This window comes from Podarcis raffonei, chromosome Z, assembly GCF_027172205.1.
Source record: "Podarcis raffonei isolate rPodRaf1 chromosome Z, rPodRaf1.pri, whole genome shotgun sequence".
NCBI classification, from domain to species: domain Eukaryota; kingdom Metazoa; phylum Chordata; class Lepidosauria; order Squamata; family Lacertidae; genus Podarcis; species Podarcis raffonei.
Genome location: NC_070621.1, coordinates 11975885 through 11999934, shown reverse-complemented (window position 1 = coordinate 11999934; position 24050 = coordinate 11975885). Strand labels below are relative to the sequence as shown.

Sequence of the window (24050 nt, the reverse complement as noted above, 5' to 3'; positions counted from 1 at the left end):
AAAGGCTCTCAGTGTGGCTTATAAAAATCAGTTCTGAGACAGTCCCTGACCTCAGGTTCAAAAGACATGGCATGTGAGGAAAAAGGAGGAAGAAGCAGAAGGAAAAAAGCAAGCTCAAACACAAGTTTTTAAAAGTTACAGTTGATGGCAGTCCTGGCTATCTTGCCATTGATATAAAGAGCAACCTTCCTCCTGAACCACTTTTAACATGCACCCATTCCAAGAGCAGAACTTGTGACAACATCCAGAACAGGAAAATAGGACAGCTCCTGGCACACAAGAAATACACATACAGAGGAACAGTATTAGTTTTCCTTTCCTGGATGGCCCAGATGTAGTGATTGCCAGAAGTTAGGTCTGTATCTATTGATAGATTTATTGGGGAATGACCATGTTCATTCATTTCAATGGGTCTACTCCAAGTAGAATTTAGTTGGGCACAACCCCAAGTGAATCAAATGGCCTCTTTCCCCTGTTCCTGTGCTGTCTCCAGCCAAATGAAACCGAACCTTGCACCCGCCGCCCCGACTCCCTATTTCTGGGAGCTGCTTAGACCTTGAAAAATGTGAGCTATTCCGCACATGGAGCGCAAAGTAACTTGAGCTGACCCAACTCCTCTTGGTTGCCGTGACGACGTTGGCTGGCTCCCAGCTGCCGCAGAGAAGGACAGCCTCGCTGGTCCTGTTTACCAATTCCTCTCTCAGAAGTTGAGAGGTCATTACGTCCTAATGAGGCAGCAGATGGACCTCAGCTGGAGTCCGGGCAGCGGCAACGCAGCCTTAAGAATAACCTCGTCCATCTTCCCTGCTTCTTCTTCCCCCTCTGCCTGGAGAACACAGTCAGTGCCCAAATGTCTGTTCATACAGTAAAAGCTCCTCTTGGGCTGTTAGCGTATTAGGCCAGGAATGGGATTTTTTTCTTTCCAGACCAAGAGCTGCACTCCCTTCTGGGCAATGTCCCAGGGTCCACATGACAGTAGTGGGCAGGGTGAAAGGTAATAGCAGGCAGAACAACAAATGTAGGTTTTACCTTTGTACAGTAGGCTCCGTAAACTAACACACCCCTCACTGTCTTCCATCCTGGCAAGCTAGAGGCATGATCAGAGTTCAAGGACACATTCCAGCCTGGCAAAATCACTCAAGGAGGGTGCAAAGCAGGGCCAGTGAGGGGTGTGCCTGAGGAGAAGGGGTGTGGCCTCATGAGAATTCCAAGGGCCAGATAGAGAGGCCTGGAGGCATTTGGCCCCTGGGCCCAAGTTTATGCTCCCTTGCTTGGGATGGTAATGTGTATTACTTGAGAGACTGAGATGTGTTTAGCCAGCACTGCTGCCTAGCACACTCAGCACACCTTATTCTTATTGCTGAGTTGGGCCCTGAAGTCCAACTTAACAGCACCACTCTAGCTCATACGTGTCCAGTTTGCAAAGCAAAGAAGCTGGCCTGAGGCCACCCCTTTCACTGCCCCAAGAATGGCAAGTGGGCCTGGGGTAGTGGAGTGCCCTTCTCCTCCCCATCACGTGGGCCATTGCAACAGGCAAATCCAAATCTAGTTCTTCCTCCCCTCCCCCCCCCAAAAAAAAACCTTCCTGCCCGTTACTCAATTCAAAGGAGCCACTTTTCATTTATTTATTTTATTGTACTTCTATCTTGGCAACTTTCTAAGAAATTTTAAGCAGAATACATGTTTCCTCTCCCAACCTACACACAAACACACATCACATAGTATCTCCCCAACAACCCTATAAGGTAGCTACAGAGTGCTGGTTAACTAAGAATCACCCAATAAGCTTCCTGGCAGAGGATTTGGACCTGGGTGTCTCCCCAACTCTATCACACTGCTGAGACACTTAAAACCGCTAAGCCACACAGTCTTTTCAAATCTTAAGAGCAAGACCCTGGGTAATCCAGCCCAACTGAGAGCTCCAGTTCTCATTTCTGCAGCACGAACATCCTTATCCATCCCAAATACAAAGACCAAAACATACATGTAAATAGAATTAACACTGAGCTATCTAGAATTAAAAATCATAGAAAAAGCAAGATAAGAAGGAAAGGGAAAGGAAAAAGAGTGTCTCGCGATTCTCCGTCTGTCAATTATTCAAAATAATTATTCAATTATTCAAAATATTTAGGGCATACATTCCAGAATAATCCCCCCCCCCCAATTTTTTAAAATTGATTTTCTACACTTATCTCAAAATGACACAACAAAGAAAAACACACCATAATACAACAAAATTAAACACAGATAAAAGTTATTTCTTCAAATATCTAATTGATAACTGACTTCCTCGAATCTCCTCTAACTGAATTTCATTATATCACCCTTATAACAGTTCTCCAAGTTCATACATTCCAGAATAATTTCTAGCTGTGCTAGAATCCAGCTTTTTTCCATTCTGCTAGATGGTATTTTCTGAGTCTCCCCTCCCAGGCACCTCAGATTCAAAACTTTTCTTAAAAGCCACACATGTGAGACATAATTGTCTTTCTTCCTTTAGCAATTAGGGGAAAAACGCACAATTTTTGGGATGGGGGAGAATGCCAGCCTGTGAAGAATCAGATAGGCCACCTGTTCATCCATTGAGCCAACCACATTGATTATAATTGGTATTGGGCTGCTCTCAGTACTTTTTAATGGAGTGCAAAGGAGGAGTGACCTCCATTGTGATAATCAGGTATCTGCTTTGGCAGATAAGTGTACTGATAACTGACACAAGCTAAGTTCTACACTGCTCTCATTGAGGGTGAAGTGGAAAGAAGTTCCAACCCAGTGGTTTTCCTGATTTTAAGCTTAATTTTAAATGGATTGTCGACTTGTTTTTTTCGGGGGAGATACCCACGATGTATTGGGATCCTGTGACCCACTGGACTTTTGTGAGCCTCTTAACTAATCCCTGCACTTGCTAGGAAGCTGGAACATTTCATTTGCTGGAATTATCATTTTTATAAACTGATTGTTGTTGTTGTTGTTGTTGCTATTGTTATTATTATTTTGAATTTCCTTATAGATGCAGCCAGTCGATCTCCTGGGCATCACTATTAAATCCTTGGCAGAAATCGAGAAGGAGGTAAGTCCCTTCTGGAATCTTGTCTTTCCTTGATTCACCACCTGAGTTCTTTTCAGAGCCTGGATATGATTTATTCACTTTACAAGGCTGTGGGTGAAATTCTGCACCACCATAACCCAAATTCTGCAGCGTCTGTATTTTGATGCAAATATGCATAACTTTCCCCACTTTGCACAATTTATTTTGTACATATAGATAAAGCTTCAGACCAGCACTTAACACAAGCTTGCTGTGGTTCCCTGTTGGGATTCAGTTAATCACTAAAATAATATATACAACAGGGTGGTTAACAAACAGATTTTATTTCTGCTGCAAAACATTTTGGCTTTCGCCTTTGTCAGCTGCTCTGGTGGGGATATATTTATATTTTGAGACTGGGAGAACTCATACAGGGTGGTATGAAATCTTGCCTTTAAAATTTGCAGAAATCTAACTCAGCCTCTCCTCCAGCTTCTGAGGCTGTTATTACTATTACTATTATTATTATTATTATTTAGAGGCAAAACTGGGTGAGGCAACAAGTGTTACTCCTCCATCCAGGGAAGCAAGAGGCAGTATCACAGTTCAAAGACACATTCCAGCCAGACTAACACACCCAAGAAGATTGCAGTGCAGGGCTATTGAGGGGCATGGCCTGGGAAGAGTTCTGAGGACCAGATAATGAGGCCTAAAGGTAAAGGTACCCCTGCCCGTACGGGCCAGTCTTGACAGACTCTAGGGTTGTGCGCTCATCTCACTCTATAGGCCGGGAGCCAGCGCTGTCCGCAGACACTTCCGGGTCACGTGGCCAGCGTGACGAAGCTACCCTGGCGAGGCAGAGCCGCACACGGAATGTCGTTTACCTTCCCGCTGGTAAGCGGTCCCTATTTATCTACTTGCACCCGGGGGTGCTTTCGAACTGCTAGGTTGGCAGGCGCTGGGACCGAGCAACGGGAGCGCACCCCGCCGCGGGGATTCGAACCGCCGACCATGCGATCGGCAAGTCCTAGGAGCTGAGGTTTTACCCACAGCGCCACCCGCGTCCTAGAGGGCCACAATTGTTCCCCATTACCCAGGCATGTGGGGGTGGGTATGGAGAAAGGGGATAGAAAAAGTTTCTCTCATAACACTCGAACTGGATGGCTTTCAAAGATTAGACAAATTCATACAGGATAAGGTTGCCATTGGCTACTAGCTTTGATGGCCATACTTTGCCCCCTCAGAGCCTTTAATGCTTCTGAATATCAGTTGCTGGAAACAGCAGGAGGGGAGAGTCTGCAGGTTTTCCATGGGCATCTTGGTTGGCCACTGTGAGAAGAGGATGCTGGACTAGAGGGGGCCTTGGCCATTCTTATGCTTGAGGTTTCCCATCCCAGGTTCAGCTAAATGGACCACTGGAGTCTGACTATGTAAGGCAGCTTACAAAGTGCTGATTTCTAGCCCCAGGATCACTAATTGGCTATCCCTGTTTGACAGTAACATGATGCCACAAGTGCATACATTTTAAGATAAATCAGTCTCTCAGGATTCGACAAGGGAAGTGTTGTTGGCTTTTATGGCTTAATTTCACCATCTCAGCAAAGCCTCTTCAACTGCATTTCAAAGGACTTAATTTTATTCAGATCCTCCCAAGTTGCTGCCTCCCTCCCTCCCTCCCTCACGCCCCATGCCCCCACTCCTTCTCAGCAGGCCTCCCCTCCTGAGCACAGTCACATGTAATGGTCTTTAAACGAACACACTTGCTAACTGGCAGGAATTCAGGTTTGGTTGTTCATTTGTTTTTTAAATGTTGGTTCCAGCGATTCAGCTTGGGAGTTTTGGTTATTTCTCTCCCCCCCTCACACCCCAATCCCAAATGACTGGAGAAATTCGTCTTGATTATAATTGCTCTTACCCACGCATATCTAATTTGTATCTTTTTAAGTGTTAATTAGTAAACAGTTTGAGCTGACATCTTTATGCGTTTGCATCTGTGAAAAATAGCGCTTATTGCTGCCTTAGCTGCGGGCCCTTGCTGTTCACTGCAACACTGCGACATTGACATAAAATTAATGAAGACATGGGTGCCAATTTTTTTTTGAGCTGCCTTTAGGAAGATCTCCTCGGCAAGACTCTCCTTCATGCCATTTTATTTATTTATTTTTTTAAGGAGAGGGAGATGTGTACTCATACATCACTTTCCGTGCAACATCTTTGCTAAGCAGGTGTCCGTATTAATTTTCCAAGAACATGGTGTACATTTCCCAGTTACCTAGGTAGCAATCAAACTTGCAACCGGGATAATGCCAAAATGTATTCTCCTTTCTTTAAAACTTTCCCCAGCCATTAACTTTCAAGATAACCAGGTGTTGATAATAAAACAATGCAAAAAAACATAAAAAATAAACAAACTCTGTTCTCTTATAGTCACACAGTGTCATCTAGTGGTGGCATTAAATATTGCATTGGGAGGGAATGTACTTGTTCATTGCATTTATATTTAATTACTTTTTCTTCAGGGAGGCATACATTTAATCCCCACAACAACCATGTGAAGCAGGTGAGGCTGAGGTGCAGCGACTGGCCCAAGGCCACCCAGCAAGCTTCATGGTCAAGTGCGGATACAAACCCAGGTCTCCCAAGTCCTAGTCTGACACTCTAACCACTACAGTGGTACCTCGGGTTAAATACTTAATTCGTTCCGGAGGTCCGTTCTTAACCTGAAACTCTTCTTAACCTGAAGCACCACTTTAGCTAATGGGGCCTCCTGCTGCCGCTGCACCGCCAGAGCATGATTTCAGTTCTCATCCTGAAGCAAAGTTCTTAACCTGAAGCACACTTTCTGGGTTAGCAGAGTCTGTAACCTGAAGTGTATGTAACCTGAAGTCTATGTAACCTGAAGCGTATGTAACCCGAGGTACCACTGTACACCACAGTAGGTCTCATACATAAAGTAGATGAACAGGGCATACAGTGGTACCTCGGGTTACATACGCTTCAGAAATATTACCCAGAAATATTACCTCAGGTTAAGAACTTTGCTTCAGGATAAGAACAAAAATCGTGCTCCAGTGGCGCAGAGGCAGCAGGAAGCCCCATTAGCTAAAGTGGTGCTTCAGGTTAAGAACGGACCTCCGGAACGAATTAAGTACTTAACCCAAGGTACCACTGTATTAACTTGCTCACAAAAATGAAATTGTGACATTATGTTACTGACAGACAGGGATAGCCAGTTAGTGATCTGGAGCTGGAAATCTTCCCGCCCCCACAAACATGAATCAATTAGTCCCTGGTGGCTTAATCAAAATAGCAGTTGATCAAAATAGCAATTGAGGGTGTGGTAAAATGTTCACTCCAAAAGAGAAGGCATGGATGTCTTTTGGATTTTGAATAATAATAATAATAATTATAATTATAATTATTATTATTATTATTATTATTATTATTATTATTATTATTATTTATACCCCACCCATCTGGCTGGGCTTCCCCAGCCACTCTGGGAGGTTTCCAACAAAATATTAAAATACTGTAATACATCAAACATTACGCAACAGAACTTCCATTCCAGGTATGTCTACAGTTCTGATCTCCTCACTTCAAAACTAATATTGTAGAGTTGGAAAAGGTTCTGGAAAACGGTGGCTGAAATGATCAACAGAATGAGGTGACTCCCCTTTGAGGAAAGATTGCAGCATTTGGGGCTTTTTAGTTTAGAGAAAAGGTAAGGGGTGACATGACAAAGGTGTGTGAAATTATACACAGTGCGGAGAAAGTGGACAGAGGAAGGTTCCTCTCCTTCTCTCATAACACTAGAACTCGTGGACATCCAATGAAGCTGAATGTTGGAAGATTCAGGACAGAGAAAAGAAAGTACTTCTACACACAGCACATAGTTAAACTATGGAACTCATTCCCACAAGAGGTAGTGATGACCACCAGCTTGGATGACTTTAAAACATAATGCTACCACTGTCTACTAAACACGATAGCTGTGCTCTGCCTCCACAGTCTAAGGCAGTATGCTTCTGAATACCTGTTTCTAGAAATTGCAGGAAAGGAGAATGCTTTTGCATCATTGTAAAACAAAAACATCTTTGCCTGAGGTCAAAACAATCTCAGTTGGCACCTAGCAGTTTTCCTAGGGGAGAGCATTCCATAAACAGAAGAACACCTGTTCTCTTTTTACCTCCTGGGGTTTGGTCACATTCATAGGGGGGAAAGCTTTTTTCCTTCAGGTCACTGCCCATTCCACAACTTAATATGGCTTAGTAACTTCTGAATATTCATTCTATTTGTTTACCACCTATCCTACTAGCAGCTACCAGTTACATGGGTTTATCACTAAAATTTGGAGGAACTTACCTAATGCTAAGAGCTGTCTCTGGGGAGGATGAATTCTGTGATCATATTTTATCCTCACAACAACCCTATTATGTAGGGCAGGCTGAGAAAAAGAGAAAGAGAATGCCAGTGCTCTGTCTAGTCAGGTTGTAAAGGATCAATTCCAACCTGTTATCTCTGAGGATGTGGACAGGCTGCTTAGACAAGTTAAACCAACCACCTGTTCTCGATCCTTGCCCATCCTGAGCCAGAGAGGGCTGAGCAGTGGGTTCTGTGAGATAGTGAATGCTTCTCTCTGTGAGGGAGTCTTCCTGGAACCCCTTAAAGAGGTGGTTATTAAACCACTTCTTAAAAAACCATCTTTGGACCCGACCACTATGGCCAGTTATCACCTAGTCTCAAATCTTCCATTCCTCGCCAAGCTGATTGAGTGGGTGGTCATGGAACAACTCCATGCATGCCTTCCAGTAAGGATTCAGGCCCCATCATGGGGCTGAAACTGCCTTGGTCGTGCTGGTCAATGATCTCCGGTGGAATAGAGAGAGAGAGGTGAAAGCTGTTTCCTGGTTCTGCTAGATCTTTCGGCGGTTTTTGATACCATTGACCATGGTATCCTTCTGGACCCTCTAGCAAGGCTGGGTTCTGGGGGAACTGTTATGCAGTGGTTCTGCTTCTTTCTGGGCCGTGACCAGAAAGTAGTGTTGTGGGTGAATGCTAAGACCCCTGGGTGATCACTTGTGAGGTAAATCAGGGCTCCGTCCTCTCCCCCACACTTTTAACATCTATATGAAACCACTAGGTTTGGGCTGGGTGTTCACCACTATGCAGATTATACGCAGCTCATTTAAATTAGAACAAGTGTAGATGATGAATGTCCTATGTGAGTGTCTGGAGGATGGATGGTGGCTAACGGATTGAGGTTGAATCCTGACAAGACAGAAGTACTATATCAGGGGGACAAGGGGCAAGTGAGTGTGCAGAACTCCCTGGTCCTGAATGGAGTAACTGTGCCCCTGAAAGACCAGGACAGTTGTCCATGGATGTGCAGATTAATTCTGTGTCCAGGGCAACTGTCTAACAGCTCCATCTGGTACACTGGCTGAGACCCTACCTGCCTGCGCACCGTCTTGTCAGAGTAGTAGATCCCATGGTTATCTCCCACTTGGATTACTGCAATGTGCTATATGTAGGGCTACCTTTGAAGGTGATTTGGAAACTACAACTAATCCAGAATGCGGCAGCTAGACTGGTGACTAGGAGCGGCCATTGGGACCATATTACAATGGTCCTAAAATATCAACATTGGCTCCCAGTACGTTTCCAAGCACAATTCAGAGTGTTGGCGCTGAGATTTAAAGCCCTAAACTGCCTTGACCCAGTATACCTGAAGGAGTGTCTCCACCCCCACCGTTCAGCCTGGACACTGAGGTCCACCTCTGAGGGTCTTCCAGTGGTTCCCTCACTGAGAAATGAAATTACAGGGAACCAGACAGGGGGCCTTATTGTTAGTCACGCCCATCCTGTGGAACGCCCTCCCATCAGATGTCAAGGAGATAAACAACTATCTGACTTTTATAAGTTATCTAAAGGAAGTCCTGTATACGGAAGTTTTTGTATGTCTGATGTTTTGCTGTGTTCGATGTTTTAATTTGTTGGAAGCCACCCAGAGTGGCTGGGGCAACTCAGTCAAATGGATGGCATGATGATGATGATAGATGTTGTTGTTGTTAACTGGTGCACAGTCATCTAGTAAGTTTCATATCTGAACGGAGATTTGAATCTGTTGCTGAGCCGTTAACTGTCCAACTGACTGAAACCTCCAGCCAATCAGACTGACATTTGCCTACCCTTAGCCCTAATCCCACCCACTAAGTCTTAAGGCAGCCTCCCCTCTCCTGCCAAATCCTGTTACCTAGCAACCAACTGCCAAACAGGCTTGTCACATTATAACAAAACAAGGCCACGTTGCAGTCACAGAGGTCACAGAATATATCTTCCTTTTAAACAAAAATGCAATATATACATATATGTATAAGCACATTTCTCCACTGAGTCCAGCAACTTCTGGAGGGCCACAGGCTCCCCATCCCTGATTTAAACACTCAGTTTCCTATTACATCCAAACTTGGTTGCTGGGCTTTATGTTCTGGTCTTTGGAAAAAATTCACACTCGTAGCTTCAACATCCAGCACAATGTCTGTCTTTGCATCCCCCTCCCCTCATAATCCCCATCCAGCCCCACATAGGGATATAGGAAGCTGCCTTATACTGTGCCAGACTCTGGGTCCATCTACCTCAGTAATGTAAACACTGACTGGCAGGAGAACTCCAGAGTTTCCAACAGCACGTGTGCCCTGGCTCTACCTAGAGATGCTCAGGATTGAACCTGGGACCTCCTGCGTGCAAAACAGATTCTCTACCAGTGATCTACCGCCTGGCCAAAAGCGTAGAAAGCTGCCTTATATTGAGTCAGACCATTGCTACCTTTAGCTCTGTGTTGTCTAGACTGAATGGCAGCAGCTCTCCAGTTTTTCAGACAGGGGTACCTCCTAGCCCCTACCAAGAGATGCCGTGGATTAAACCTGGGACCTTGTGTACACAGATCAGATGCCCTGCCCTCCATTGCATAACACTCAGCTGGTGAAAAGCTCTGGATGACTCAAATGGTTGCACATTAGTTTGTGACATTTTGGTGGGCTTTAATGAAGGCTGTTGCTCTACTATGGCTTTTGGTTTAATCATGTCTTAGTAACCAGAACATCAAACCAGGATCATATTCCCTGCCAGTCATTGCCCATAGCAAGGGCAGCTAAACAGAGCAGTTTGTGTCATCGGAATCAGGCACTGCTTTGCAGCTTCTCTTTCCAGCAAGGTTTGCTCCACTTTGGAATGTTCTACAGTTGTACCTTAGTTGTTCAACAGAATCCGTTCTGGAAGTCCGTTCAACTTCCGAAAATGTTCAACAACCAAGACGCGGCTTCCGATTGGCTGCAGGAGCTTCCTGCACTTGGAAGCCATGTCGGACGTTCGTGTTCCAAAGAACGTTTGCAAACTGGAACATTCACTTACGAGTTTGCGGTGTTCAGGAGCCAAAGCATTCGAGTTGCAAGGCGTTTGACAACCAAGGTATGACTGTACTTGCACTCCTTTTGCATCACACCTTGGCACCAGGCATTTTCTAAGTATGTAAGATTTTTTATTAAAGTTTTTCACAATACAATACAATAACAGCTACCAAAAAATGCAAACACAACAAGTAAAATGCAGAGTCTTTTCCTAAAAGTAGTTCTCAGTCCCCAGTTCGCTTCCCAGCTCTTGCCCAGGGTCCTTTTTCCTTCCAGCCTCTCACCCTGGGAGATCCACATTACTTTGTCTCCCACCCAAGGCTCTCCATTAACCATCTACCACCCCCATGAGTACACAATCCCTGGACCATTACAAGGGTCCCATACATAGGACTCCAAAGAGAAATGAAAAAGAAAAAAGAAAGAAAGAAGAAGGGGGGGGAGAGAGGAGCAAAATGAAATGAAATGAAAAAGACAAAAGAAAAAGTAACAGTAGAGAAAACTGATTTTCCATCTATCAGTTAACATTAGAAAGAAAGAAAAATATTTAAGACATTCAGTCCATGATCTTCTCCACTTTCTGTTAAATAATATTTAAGTCAAAGTTTCTCAGAACCATTCATTTATTTTTCCCACGGAAAGTCCAAGAGGGTATCAACCATGTTTTTTCTTTAATTTTTACTTTACCTAGGGCTCCCATATGTCTGGAAATGTCTTAAAATGTCTGGGAAAACCCATGATTTTGGGGAGTGAATTTCCTTTTAAAAGCTCCAAAACTACTACTACTTTTTCTAGATCTTGCAAAAAAAAATAATCAACAACTTTTGTGTCCAGATTTTCACTTTTTGAAATATGACAACCCTACTTCAGCTCCCTTAATTCCCACCACCATTCCTCCATACGAAGCAATAGTAAATTCTTCCACCCATGTCCATGTTAAAATCTCTCCACTTTGAGCACATATTGGAATAATATTCCATATTTTTTCCTTGTCACTTAATTCTAGCCTACTTCCATACGTTCAAATTCCATTGCCTGTTATATTTCCATTTCTTGTGTTTACAACCGTTGTGAGGAAGGCATTTCCATTTCACCATCTGCTTTCTTTAGTTTAGCTACATTATCCAGTGGCACCATTTTCCGAGGACCCCAACAAGAGAGGCATTGTCTGTCATGGACCGACAGCTTCTAGAATAAGTGCAGGTTGTAGCTTCACTAAAGGCAGGGTAGTTCTGTGGCACCAGGAGCGACTGGATCATTCAATCCCACACAGTTGCAGAGGCAAACCCAAACGCTCAAATTATGCTCCCAAATTCTGGGAATGTCAGAAGCTGCCTTATATAGAGCCAGACCATTGGTCCATCTAGTTTAGTGCTGTTTTTGGCTAGGGAACTTCAGACCTGAGGGTCAAATGTGGCCTCCAAGTCTTTCTGCTGTTATGGAGGCATCCTGGGTGGTGGCTCAAATGTATGAGGGGCAGGAAGGGAGAATTTAGAGGCTGGTTCATTCATTGAATGTGGCACTGCCCCTCCAACCTCAGCCAGCCCCCACCTGCCTGTTGTGGGGGGGATGATTAACAAAATCAGTCCTCCTGGCAAACTGGAAATATCCTCTCACTCGCCCAAGTTTAGGATATAGTCACAACTGGGGTTACAGATGTTTCATGTTGCGTTTTTTTGGGTTACGGACTGCCGAAACCCGGAAGTACCAGAATGGATTACTTCAGGGTTTTGGCGGTCGCACATGTGCAGAAGCACTAAATCGTGCTTTGTGCATGCGCAGAAGCACCGAATCGCAACCCATGTTTGCACAGACATGACGCTGCAGATTGTGAACATGCATCCCGCACGGATCACGCTCACAACCCAAGCGTCCACTGTATTCCACCATTCTTCAGCAGAGTTTCTTTTTCTTTGAGAAAAATAAGTGGCTCACGTAAATGTAAACTAAGCTTTAATAATAAAGAAAACTAACAAAATAACAATGACTGAGAGAAACTAAAGCAGCATCATGAGGCAAGTCTGAGGCAAGAAACAAGAAGAGGCAGTTGGTCCCTCTCAACTGACATTCTTAACTGAACACACACTGAAGGGAAGGGCTGATTCCAGAGCAAAACACACAAGCCCTGCCCACCAGATACCAGGCACTCTACTATTCAAATTAGGCCCCAGTGTTTTTCTTACACTGCCTGCCTTCTTACATCTAAACCAAGGGCTGGCCCTGCCCATCAGCTGCTGCTTCTTCAGGTCTCAGTATTGCCCTTGTATAACTCAGAGAGAATGGGAACAAAATCAGAATTAGTTGGCTCTGCCTTTCATTGGCTCCACCTCCACCTCCTTTTGGGGTCTCTCCAAATGCTCATTGTACGGAAATCCACTTATCCAGACACGAGGAATTAATACCCAAGTCGTGCCATACACACCGTAGATTCAGATATCAAACAGCCTGACCTGTGTGTAGTACTACAAACAAAAAATCAACCTTTAAGAAGCCTTACTTCTTGGCAGCCCCTTCACCAGAAACCTTGCAGGGAAGAAGGGGGAGAGATCAGACAAATAAAAGTTCTCTTTCATACTTGTTTTGCAAGATTTTCCTAGATTTTCCTAGTTTTTCCCTGTCATTTGAAGGTTGAAATTCCATTATCAGGAACACATTAGATATTTCCCCAAAGGAAACAATGGAAATCATTGACTCATTATGTGAACACTTGCCTAACAAACAATTTCCTGAGAATGTATTGCGTTCAGATAGTGAAACCTGAATGTGCTTCTGATAAATAAACATAAGCTGTCTTAAATTACACTCAGAAAGTATCAGTGTTAACCTGTGCTGTTGCATACAAACTGCCTATGCTAACACAAAATATTTTTTTTATTACATACATTTATTTATTTATTTATTTATTTATTTATTTATTTATTTATTTCCCACTCTTCACTCTAAGGTCCCAGGGTAGGTTACAACATTAAAACACAATATTGAAAACAGCAAAAATAGCAAATATAATAGCAAATATAAAATAGCAAAAATAATAAGGTGGGTAAAAAAAAAATATACACATAAGGTATCAAAAGCCAAGGTAAAGAGGTGCACCTGCAGCATTTGCTGGAAGCTGTATAATGAAGGTGTCATAAGGTGGGCGATATTCAACAAACAGCTCGCCCACACTTCCTCTTGTCCCAGGTCTGAGCGGTCTTTCTGTCACCTTGTTGCTTTCCCTGCTGTTTGCCACTCAGTCGGAACAAACATCATTTGGTTTTTCTGCAGATTGACTTCTGTTCCAGTTCACCAATGGGCAGTGGATTACCCCAGCGTAAAGTGGCTGGACCGGCAGAAGTGTGGTTAAGCCCTAAATAAAAGTACAGGCCTGTGCAACAGGACCTTATCCCCTCTCCTGTCCCCTCCCCAAATATGCTCTGGAGGGTTGGGGAAAACTCTGGAACAGATTTGCAGGGGGGGGGGGGGGGAGAGCAGTAGCTGAGTCAATTGCAAAGCAGGTAAAACTTTCTTTTTTAATATAGTAATTTTTTAATAATTTTAACATGTTGATATTATCATACATACAACAAAACTTCACTTGTACAATCATTTTGGACTTCCATCAGCACTTCTGATGATCCACCATTCTTACCACTTCTTCTGCATTTCTTAAATTCATATTGCCTTTAATTATCTTAACTAACAATTCTCCTCTTTACCATTTTTGCAATAATTCACCTTACAAAACTTCTTGCAGACCTACAAGTGTAATCTGATCATCACAATTACTTTTCAAATAGTCCGTAAATTTAGACCAGTCTTCTGTGAATCTCTGGTCTCTCAGGTTTCGAATTCTTCCTGTTAATTTGTCTAATTCTGCATAGTCCATCAGTTTCATCCTCCATTCTTCTTTTGTCAGTATTTCTTCTTGCTTCCAATTTTGTGCCAATAATATTCTTGCTGCCGTCGCAAAGCAGGTAAAACTTTCAATGCTGTCTTCCTGCTTTGCTACGGCCCCCCGAAGGGAGAGGAGAATCGCTGGCGGGCATTGGACCACCCAGCAGCAGCTGGCCTTGACACCAGACTTCTGGGTGGGGAGGTTAAAGTGGGGGAAACAGTTGGTTTGATGTGAATGAGTTTTGGATTAGGGGGAGGTTAAGGTTTTTTTAGGGACGCGGGTGGCGCTGTGGGTAAAAGCCTCAGCGCCTAGGGCTTGCCGATCGAAAGGTCAGCGGTTCGAATCCCTGCGGCGGGGTGCGCTCCCGCTGCTCGGTCCCAGCGCCTGCCAACCTAGCAGTTCGAAAGCACCCCCATGTGCAAGTAGATAAATAGGGACCGCTTACTAGCGGGAAGGTAAAACGGCGTTTCCGTGTGCGGCTCTGGCTCGCCAGAGCAGCGATGTCACGCTGGCCACGTGACCCAGAAGTGTCTGCGGACAGCGCTGGCCCCCGGCCTCTTGAGTGAGATGGGCGCACAACCCTAGAGTCTGTCAAGACTGGCCCGTACGGGCAGGGATACCTTTACCTTTACCTTAAGGTTTTTTTATGAATTAGCAAGTCTTAGTTGTGCTTTGTTTATTATTTGAGTATTTTTTTAAATGGATGTTATGTTATATGAAATATTAATATATTACATGATCGCCCCCACCTTCTCCCCATGGTAATAGGCATTGCTTTTTTCTTTTTGCTGTAAGTTGCTTGGATACCTTTGGGTGACAAGTGACTAATACGTCTAATAAAGGAAATCAATGAATGATGCATCTCTGTGGGGAGGGAGTTCCGCAGCTTAGGGGTCTCCACAGAGAATTGCCCTCTCCTGGGCCACCACCATCCCAAACGTCTGAGGGTGGAGGAACTACCAAGCCCCACCCCCTGCTGGTTTCAGCACCTGAGAAGGCCTAGGGAAGGAGGGGGTCTTTCAGATGTTCAAGGCGTTTGTGGGCCGTGGTGTGAGGATGAAGCCTGTGGCACAAGTTATAGTGATGGCTGCTGCCTTAGACGGCTTTTAAGAGCTTAGACACATTCATGGAGGAGATAGGTCTACAAATAGCTAGTAGCTGTGATGTTAAATGGGGACAGTCTGTCTTCAAATGGCAGTTCTTTGTTGTGCAGGTAATGACAGGGGTAGAGGACTCTTTTGACTGGAGGGTTCCAGGGTAGAAACAGCAATGCTAGGCTAGATGATGATGATGATGATGATGATGATGATGATGATGATGATTATGATTTATACTCCGCCCTCCCCAGCCAAGACTGGGCTCAGGGCAGCTAACACCAGGTATAAAACAATTGATTAAAATACAACTTAAAAACAAGATTAAAATACAACATTAAAATGCAGCCTCAATTCAGTAGAAACTCAAATCAAAAACTTTTGGGGGATGAAAACGTCAAATCTTCACCAAGGCCAACTATCCAGACTGGTCCTACGTGGGCCAGAAAAAAGCCAGGGAAGTCCCCAAATAGGAGTTCCATCACAGAAGGAGAAAGGAAAAAAAGAAAGAAAGGGGGGGAGGGGATCAAGTTGATTCCAAGCCAAAAGCCAGGCAGAACAACTGTGTCTTACAGGCCCTGTGGAAAGAAATCAGATCCTGCAGGGCCCTGGTCTCATGAGACAGAGCATTCCACCAGGCCGGAGCCAGTGTTGAAAAGGCCCTGGCTCTGGTTGAGGCTAATCTCTCTCTCTCTCTCTCTCTCTCTCTCTCTCTCTCTCTCTCTTGCATGGGTTGAGGCTAATCTATCTTCCTTAGGGCCTGGGACCTCTAGGATGTTGCTATTTATGGACCTTAAGGTCCTACACGGGGCTTGAAGATCAAGCTGTTCTTACAACACTAGTGACCTCAGCTGCCTCCTCTTAATCTGGAAACAGCTTTCCCTCTTTAACAGCAAACTTCAGAGGTTCCATGCCAGCATAAATGGCACAAAAATTGGGCTACTGTGAATGAAGCAATGCTTGTTTGATGTGGAACCTAAGATACGTAGGCATGCAAAACTACCGTATTTTTCGCTCTATAGAATGCACCCGACCATAGGATGCACCTTGTTTTAGAGGGGGAGAACAAGGGGGGGGGGAATCTCCCCCTCTCTGCGCAGCGCCCCTTCAGTGAAGCGGCAGGAGAAACGGAGCCCCTTCCATTTCTCCTCCCGCTTGGCTGAAGGGGCGCTGCGCAGCTCTCCCTCTCTGTGCAGCGCCAGGACGCCCTCTCGCTCTCCAGGCTTCAGGGATAGCCGCCTGAAGCCTCCTTTCACTGAAGCCTTGGGAGTGAGAGGGGTCGGTGTTGCTATCGCTGAAGCCATGGAGCCTGCATTCACTCCATAAGACGCACACACATTTATTTCACCTTAGTTTTTGGAGGGGGAAAAGTGTGTCTTATAGAGCGAAAAATACGGTATTTTTTTATAATTTTTAAAAAAGCTGAAATGTGACGGAGGACCCTAAACCCAGACCCCCTGAGGGACTGAGCATGATCACTGGCCTCCAGAAGCCACAGAACGTTCAGCATCGGGTGAGATACAAGTAAACTGGCACCCTCTTATTGTATGCTGCACGAAGGCATGACTGAGTAGCTGGTTGGAGTCTAGAGCAAGAGCATCTTGTTAGCAGTGGCTTGTGGGCAGCTTCACTCTCAGGACACCAATACTGGCTTACCCTGCAGATTGCAGCATGTGCTTTAAAGCCTCAGAAATACACAAGAGCCTATTAATATTATCAGCGGGCTTCCTATGGTCACCAGTAATGCTAGGCTAGATGGATCTCTGGTCTCATCCAGGAAGTAAGATGGGACCAGCCAGTAAGAAAACAGTATTTAGTATTCAAATGTTTACTTTTGGTGTTGCACTGTGGTTTGGCCACAAGGTGGCAGTATTTCTACATGTACTGTTCTTCATACTAGGCTTTGGAGTAAATGCTGATTTAAGTAACAGCTCAATGAAGACACTTCTCTGGTTTAATCCCTTCTGGCAGGAGCCAAGGGCTTTTAGGGACATCTGCAGGAACAGATGATTTGGAATCCTCCACACACACCCTCCCCAGCTGAAAGAACTTCCATGTGTTGAGGAGATGGTTGTACTTACTCTGCCACTGCATGTCAAAAAAAACAAAAAAAAAAACCTTAGGCCAAATAGTTTAATGTGGCCCCCAGGCCTCTCTGTCTGGCTCTCAGAACTTTTCCCCAGACCAGTTTAAATGTTAAAGCTTTGTGCACTAGCTTGGTTCCTACACATGCTTCTTTCTGTCCTCCATCCAGGGAAACAAGAGGCAAAAACACATTTCAGCCAGGAACAGAAACACTCAAGCAAGAAGAGTGCAAAGCAGGGCCAGTGAGGGATATATATGGTTTGGAGTGAGTGCCAGATAAAAGGGAGGGCCAGATTTGGTCCCTGGACCACAGCTTCCCTACCCCTGAACTAACACTCCCTCCACACACTCCCCACCCCAAAATTACTTAAGGAGATTTAGGGATTCTGGTCACATCTACACCTTACACTTAAAGCACTTTGCTTGCTTGTTTGTTTGTTTGTTTGTTTGTTTGTTTGCAAAACAAACTATGCACTTCCATAGAAATACAGCAAGGCAGAATGCATCATATAAGAATACAGTGGTACCTCGGGTTAGGTACTTAATTCATTCCAGAGGTCCGTTCTTAACCTGAAACTGTTCTTAACCTGAAGCACCACTTTAGCTAATGCGCCGCCAGAGCACGATTTCTGTTCTCACCCTGAAGCAAAGTTCTTAACCTGAGGTACTATTTCTGGGTTAGCGGAGTCTGTAACCTGAAGCATCTGTAACCTGAAGTGTATGTAACCCGAGGTACCACTGTAATATGAGCAAGAGATGCATGAAACTATAATTAAAAACATCCGTAAATGCTGATGGGTTGAAAGGAAAAATATAGTGATGTAAAGACCTGACTAAACCTTTTTTCCCTCCTGAAGTCATCTTCAGGAAGGGAAGGGTGCTTCGTGCCAAACCTCTGTTGGCAAGGGGTTCCACAAGCCAGGGATTGCCACATGAAAGACTCATTCCCTAGAGAAAGCCAACCAGGGGCATGGGGAACCTCTTAAAGTGGCTTCACCACCTCCCAAAGAATCTTGGGAACTGTAGTTTAAGGGTGCTTGGGTTTATAGCTCTGTAAGGGGGCAAGTTAAGGGACGCGGGTGGCGCTGTGGGTAAAACCTCAGCGCCTAGGACTTGTCGATTGCATGGTCGGCGGTTTGAATCCCCGCAGAGGGGTGCGCTCCTGTCGTTCGGTCCCAGCGCCTGCCAACCTAGCAGTTCAAAAGCACCCCCAGGTGCAAGTAGATAAATAGGACCACTTACCAGCGGGAAGGTAAACGGCGTTCCGTGTGCTGCACTGGCTCGCCAGATGCAGCTTGTCACGCTGGCCACGTGACCCGGAAGTGTCTGCGGACAGCGCTGGCTCCCGGCCTATAGAGTGAGATGAGCGCACAACCCTAGAGTCTGTCAAGACTGGCCCGTACGGGCAGGGGTACCTTTACCTTTACCCTTTACCTTTAAGGGGGCAAGTTACATGTCCCAGGATTCTTTGCGGAGAAGCCATGTGCTTTAAATGCATGTGGTGGATGATGACCTAAGCCTCTCTTTGTTACCCAAACACAAGTGAGGTCAGCTTGGAAAGAGTCTGCTTTAAAATCTCTAGGTGTCCATTCCTCAGCTGCCTTGGCTCTCTTGATTGTTGTGTGGTGTGGCTTATCTGTGAATCCAGCTCAACACACCTCTATTTCTGTTTCCCACAGTACGATTACAGCTTCCGGACAGAGCAGAGCGCTGCAGCCAGGCTCCCCCCGAGCCCCACTCGATGTCCACAGCTCCAGCAGTCCTGAAGCCCCCACCCCTGGGTGCCACGGAGAGGGGAAGCACATGTACTACTGAGAGGGGAGAGTGATTCCCCTCCTCTCCACGTAACCTTTTCCCCAAACCCCTTTATTCTCCCCTCCCCACAAAAGCAGTGTTACTGGAACCCTTTCCAGCAAAGGGGACTCTCTTTCTTTCTTTCTTTCTCTTTCTTGTGTCTGATGATTTGTCGCTGTCTTTGTACAAAATAACTGGATAGGATTTATTTCTTCTTTGTTTCTCTCTTTTTATTTTTGATATCTCTCCTTGCTTCAGAGATTTTGATTTGGCTGCGTTAACCCTTTTCATCAACTGTCTTGACCTCCCATATCTCCTTTCAGGGTCCACTCTGCATCATAACCATGCTAACCAATGTGTTGGATTGATGGATGTGTTGGTCCATCGCCTTTTTTATGATGTTGTTTGCTTTGTTTCTGATAACTGGTTCTGCCAGGTTAAAATCCAGTGAAGGCATCTTTCTCCAAAACGCCTTGCGCCATCTAGGAAGCCACAGCCACCTCATCTGTGGCTTTTAACAGTGATCTCCCAGCTGATTCTGGAATACCGCCAATCCAGTGCAGTCTTACTGCTCATGTGGGACTCTAAAATCACAGCATATCATTGGTTCTAAACTTGTACCTCAATCTCTATACAAGGTTGAGGTTTATGTCTGGACTGAACAGAGACAATAAACTGGGTTGTGCTTTTGGTTGGCTGGTGTTCTTCCATAACCTGTGACAGTTTCACTCGGCACTGGAGGAGGGAAGAAAGTAAATAAGAAAAGCCAACAATTTTGCCTTCTTTGCCATGAAAATCCCACACAGCCAATTGTTTGCAGTTGGAAATGAGCTGAAGACCTTTTGTGGCCTGGACTTGCCTCTGGCTCATGAAGAAGCCTGGAGATCCACTCTCCCAGTCCCACTAGCAAAGCCATTCTTCATCCAAAGATCACGCTATCCACCTTACTTGGTTTCCAAGGCCTGTTGGTGGGGGGGCGCTTCTTTTTTCCAGCTGAAAATAGACCTAGATGTTTGCCTGGAAGCGTGGGAGATGCTCTGTGGTGCACTCTATCTATCTGTCTCTGAATGCAGACTGCCTGGAAAGATGTCCAGACTTCCATTCTCTCCCCAGAAATACTTGAATGTGGCAGCTAAGAAGACAGCCAATCAAAACATGCCGGTCGCAGCAGCTGGCTCCTAAAGTCTTTGTCTCCCCTATTGGCTGCTTGATGATGAGAGCGACCACCATGTGTGCCTCTGGAAGCCTCCTGAGAAGGGAGTTAAGACTTCAGTTCACAACAAGTCTGGTCCCACTTCGCCAGTCCACGGACAACTTTAAACTTCAGTCTCCAGCATGCTCACGACAAGTGTCTTGTTCGAGACCCAAATGCATGTCTTGGTGAAATCTGTTAACTGTATTATTATTTTTTTAAAGTTATTTTGGAAAGCCTGTGTGATCTCATGTGCTGCTGTTTGAGAGTCCCTGCCGGAGAGAACAAAATGTTTTTGAGGGGCAGCAAAGAGGGACAGGATTATTACCACTTCTCCCCACCCACTGCCCTCTTCATGTGGAAAGGTTCAGCTGTGTAACATGTAAATAATGATTGTCTAACAGTCTTCAAATTAAAACACGGTGGTCATAGAAAGGTAGCTGCTCTTGTGAGTTGTTTGGCAAGCATGTTCTTCAATTGCTCTTCCGAGGTTAAGTGCATGGATGAAAGTTGATATAGACATACCATCTTCCTCCTGACGGTGTGGGATGTTCCTAGTACTTTATTATCTGTAGCCCTAATCTCCCATATGGCTACTATTCTATGTCTAACAAAATTCAGATTTTTCCTATGATGACGACTTCAATGCTTTTTTGAAATACCAAATGTCAAATTCTTTTTAAAGTGTCTTTTTTTTTCTTCTCTTCTTTTTTGGTGCCTCTGCTTTGCTGGTGCCCTAAGCATGTGCTTAGTCTGCCTATAGGCTGACCCAGTACTGCTTCCAACTCCAGAGTTATAAGAATCCTCTCCAGCCCAAGTGGGTGGGCAGATCTGAAGCTTTTGGGTGGACTGAGTTGCTGCTGCTTCATTCACTCACAGTTCACAGCAGTGTTTACTTGATAGAGTGTTTTCATGGGCCTTTCTCTCCTGCAGGTTTTTGACACACATTGCCCCGCCGTCTTTATCTGGAGAATCCGTCTTCTAAAGCAAGGGTGGGAAAGCAGTGGCCCTCCAGTAGCTGTTGGACTACAACTCCCATCATCCCTGACATTGACCATGCTAGCTAGGGCTGATGGGAGCAGGAGTGCCACAGGTTTCCCACCCCTGATCTACATGCTGCTGTCTTTGTCACTGTTCTCCCTCAGCCCCGTTTTCCCACTCTGAACCCCAAAGATTAACCATGGAGCAGCAAAAGCTATGGCTGGAATGAACCACTTGAAACTGCAGGTGGGGACTCACATCATGGACTATTCCCCATCCAACACATACACAAAAGCCAATCTAGCGTGTCTAGGTTACCCCCTTTTGATCTGACATGCTAGGTGACGGGATTATCGTTGGGGGTCAGGTCCACAAAAAGGCTTACCACCTCAGCTGAGAACTAGGCCCTATGGATCATTAGAAGAAATGAAAAAATGAAATGAAAAAAATAGGTTGATAGTGCCAGGGTCATTATTTTGAAGACCAAGGCCCTTTTCTTACAAACCTGGAAAAAGCTGGTGCGTTGGAGCCTGCCACTGTTAATTTTTCCTGTAGGGGGCAGTCTGTACCTAAAATGAGAGCGTACAGAAACCATGTGAGTCTCGCCCCCCCCCCTTCCTTGTTGAGAGGCCCACAGAGACTTTCACAACCAGCCCTTTATCTACTGGAAAAGCACAGGTTTACCCTTGTCTTCCCCCACTGGAGGTTGCTGGTATAGCATTCAGTGTGTTCTGAACAGCCTACATTGTCTTGAGGCTTTTTTAAACCATGACAAATGCGTTTCACAGGTAATGCTTTGTCTCAGAAAAAGAAAGTGATGCAAGCTGTCTGTACATTGCCAAATGCAACAATTTGCACACACATCTCTTTTGTTGTGTGCACACATGTGCAAGTCTCACTGACCTTTTTAAGTGCTTCCTGTGGGTCATTCCAGCAACCGCCATGCGGGGGAGAGACAAAGGGGTTGGTTCCTTGGCATTGGCCATGTGTTCCTCTAGATCAGATGTAGGCAACCTAAGGCCCATGGGCCAGATGCAGCCCAGTCACCTTCTAGATCCGGCCCACGGATGGTCCGGGAATCAGCGTGTTTTTACATGAGTAGAATGTGTCCTTTTATTTAAAATGTATCTCTGGGTTATTTGTGGGGCAAAGGAATTAGTTCATCCCCCCCCCCAATATATATATATAGTGTGTGGCCCACCACATGGTCTGAGGGACGGTGGACCGGCTGAAAAAGGTTTCTGACCCCTGCTCTAGATCTCAGAGACAAACATGAGACAAAGCACTGGGCTGGATATAATTGGTGTTACTCCTGTGATTTTATAGTGGCTGGAAAAAGTGCAGCTGCAATTGTGAAAATGATTCCCAGCTTTCCTCAGCAATGCTGATGCCATGACTGAATGCATTAAGGAGCATCTGATAGCGCAAATGGGTTTAAAATTCACTGGCAGAGTGCCTGCTTTGCCTGCAGAAGATCCCAGTTTCAGTTTATGAAATCTCCAGGGCTTGGAGAGACCTTCCTGCCTGAGACCCTGGAGAGCTACTGCAAGTCAGCGTAGACAGTACTGTGGTACCTCGGGTTACGAACTTAATTCATTCCAGAAGTCTGTTCTTAACCTGAAACCGTTCTTAACCTGAGGTGCCACCTTAGCTAATGGGGCCTCCCACTGCTGCAGTGCTGCCAGCACGTGATTCCCGTTCTCATCCTGGGGCAAAGTTCTCAACCTGAGGTACTACTTCTGGGTTAGCGGAGTTTGTAACCCAAGGTACCACTGTACTGAACTAGAAGGGCCAATGGTCGGTTTCAGTACAAGGCACCTTCCTGTCTTCAAATCTGTAGAGTAAATTGGTTATTTTCCAAGTAGATATGGAAGACAATCTTCCATTAGGATTGGGTAGATTGTGACTCTTCAGGAGTTGCTAGACTACAATTACCACCAAGGTTAACCACTGACTGTGCTTCATGTGTGTTGGGAGTCTGGCTGTGCCTGCTCCAGATGTTGATGTGCTTCCCAGGTGCTGCTCGACTGCAGCTCCTGTCTACCTGAACTTCGGTTATAGTTGCTGGGGCTAATGGGGGTTTTTGTTCACCAACATTTGGAGGGCACCACAGAACACCCCCAAAATTGTTGAGCTGTTGTTTTTTTTACAGAGACGCTAAGATCCAGAGCAACGGACATATGGCAGCCCTACGACTTTCGAACTGGAGAGTCACAAAACCCCAACCCTAACCCCACCTCCCCCCCCCATTAATGATTAAGCTTGGTGCTCTGTTTTCAAAAAAAAAACCATCAACTGTGGTTCTGTTTTGCCCAGGCGACTTATGAGTGCTCAAATGTAAAATGCATTAACAAGAAGTTGACAATTTTTTATGACATCAGATCATACAGGCAAAAAGAAACACTTTTTTATGCAGTTGGGAATCTTCAGTTGTATTGTATTTGTGCGTGTGTATGTGTGTGTGCATATGTGCGGTGTGTGTGTGTGTGTATTTTTAAGATGCTATGCATTTTATTTGTGATGGGACATTGAAAGTGGATTAACTCGTTCATTAATTAATCCTATTAATATTATCCTTTCATATTTATTT

At 45.1% G+C, this 24050-nt stretch overlaps 1 protein-coding gene across 5 annotated transcripts in view; it reads left to right on the top strand.

Moving 5' to 3' along the window:
* MVB12B (multivesicular body subunit 12B) overlaps positions 1 to 20914 on the top strand; it is a 97912-nt gene extending 76998 nt beyond the window's left edge. For all 5 annotated transcript variants that reach the window (XM_053374740.1, XM_053374742.1, XM_053374738.1 and 2 more), the window contains exons 9-10: positions 3011 to 3070; positions 19173 to 20914. In XM_053374740.1, the coding sequence (XP_053230715.1) occupies positions 3011 to 3070; positions 19173 to 19259 (147 nt within the window). In that variant the 3' untranslated portion in view covers positions 19260 to 20914. The remainder of the gene's footprint in view (positions 1 to 3010; positions 3071 to 19172) is intronic.
* The last annotated feature ends 3136 nt before the right edge of the window (positions 20915 to 24050 follow it).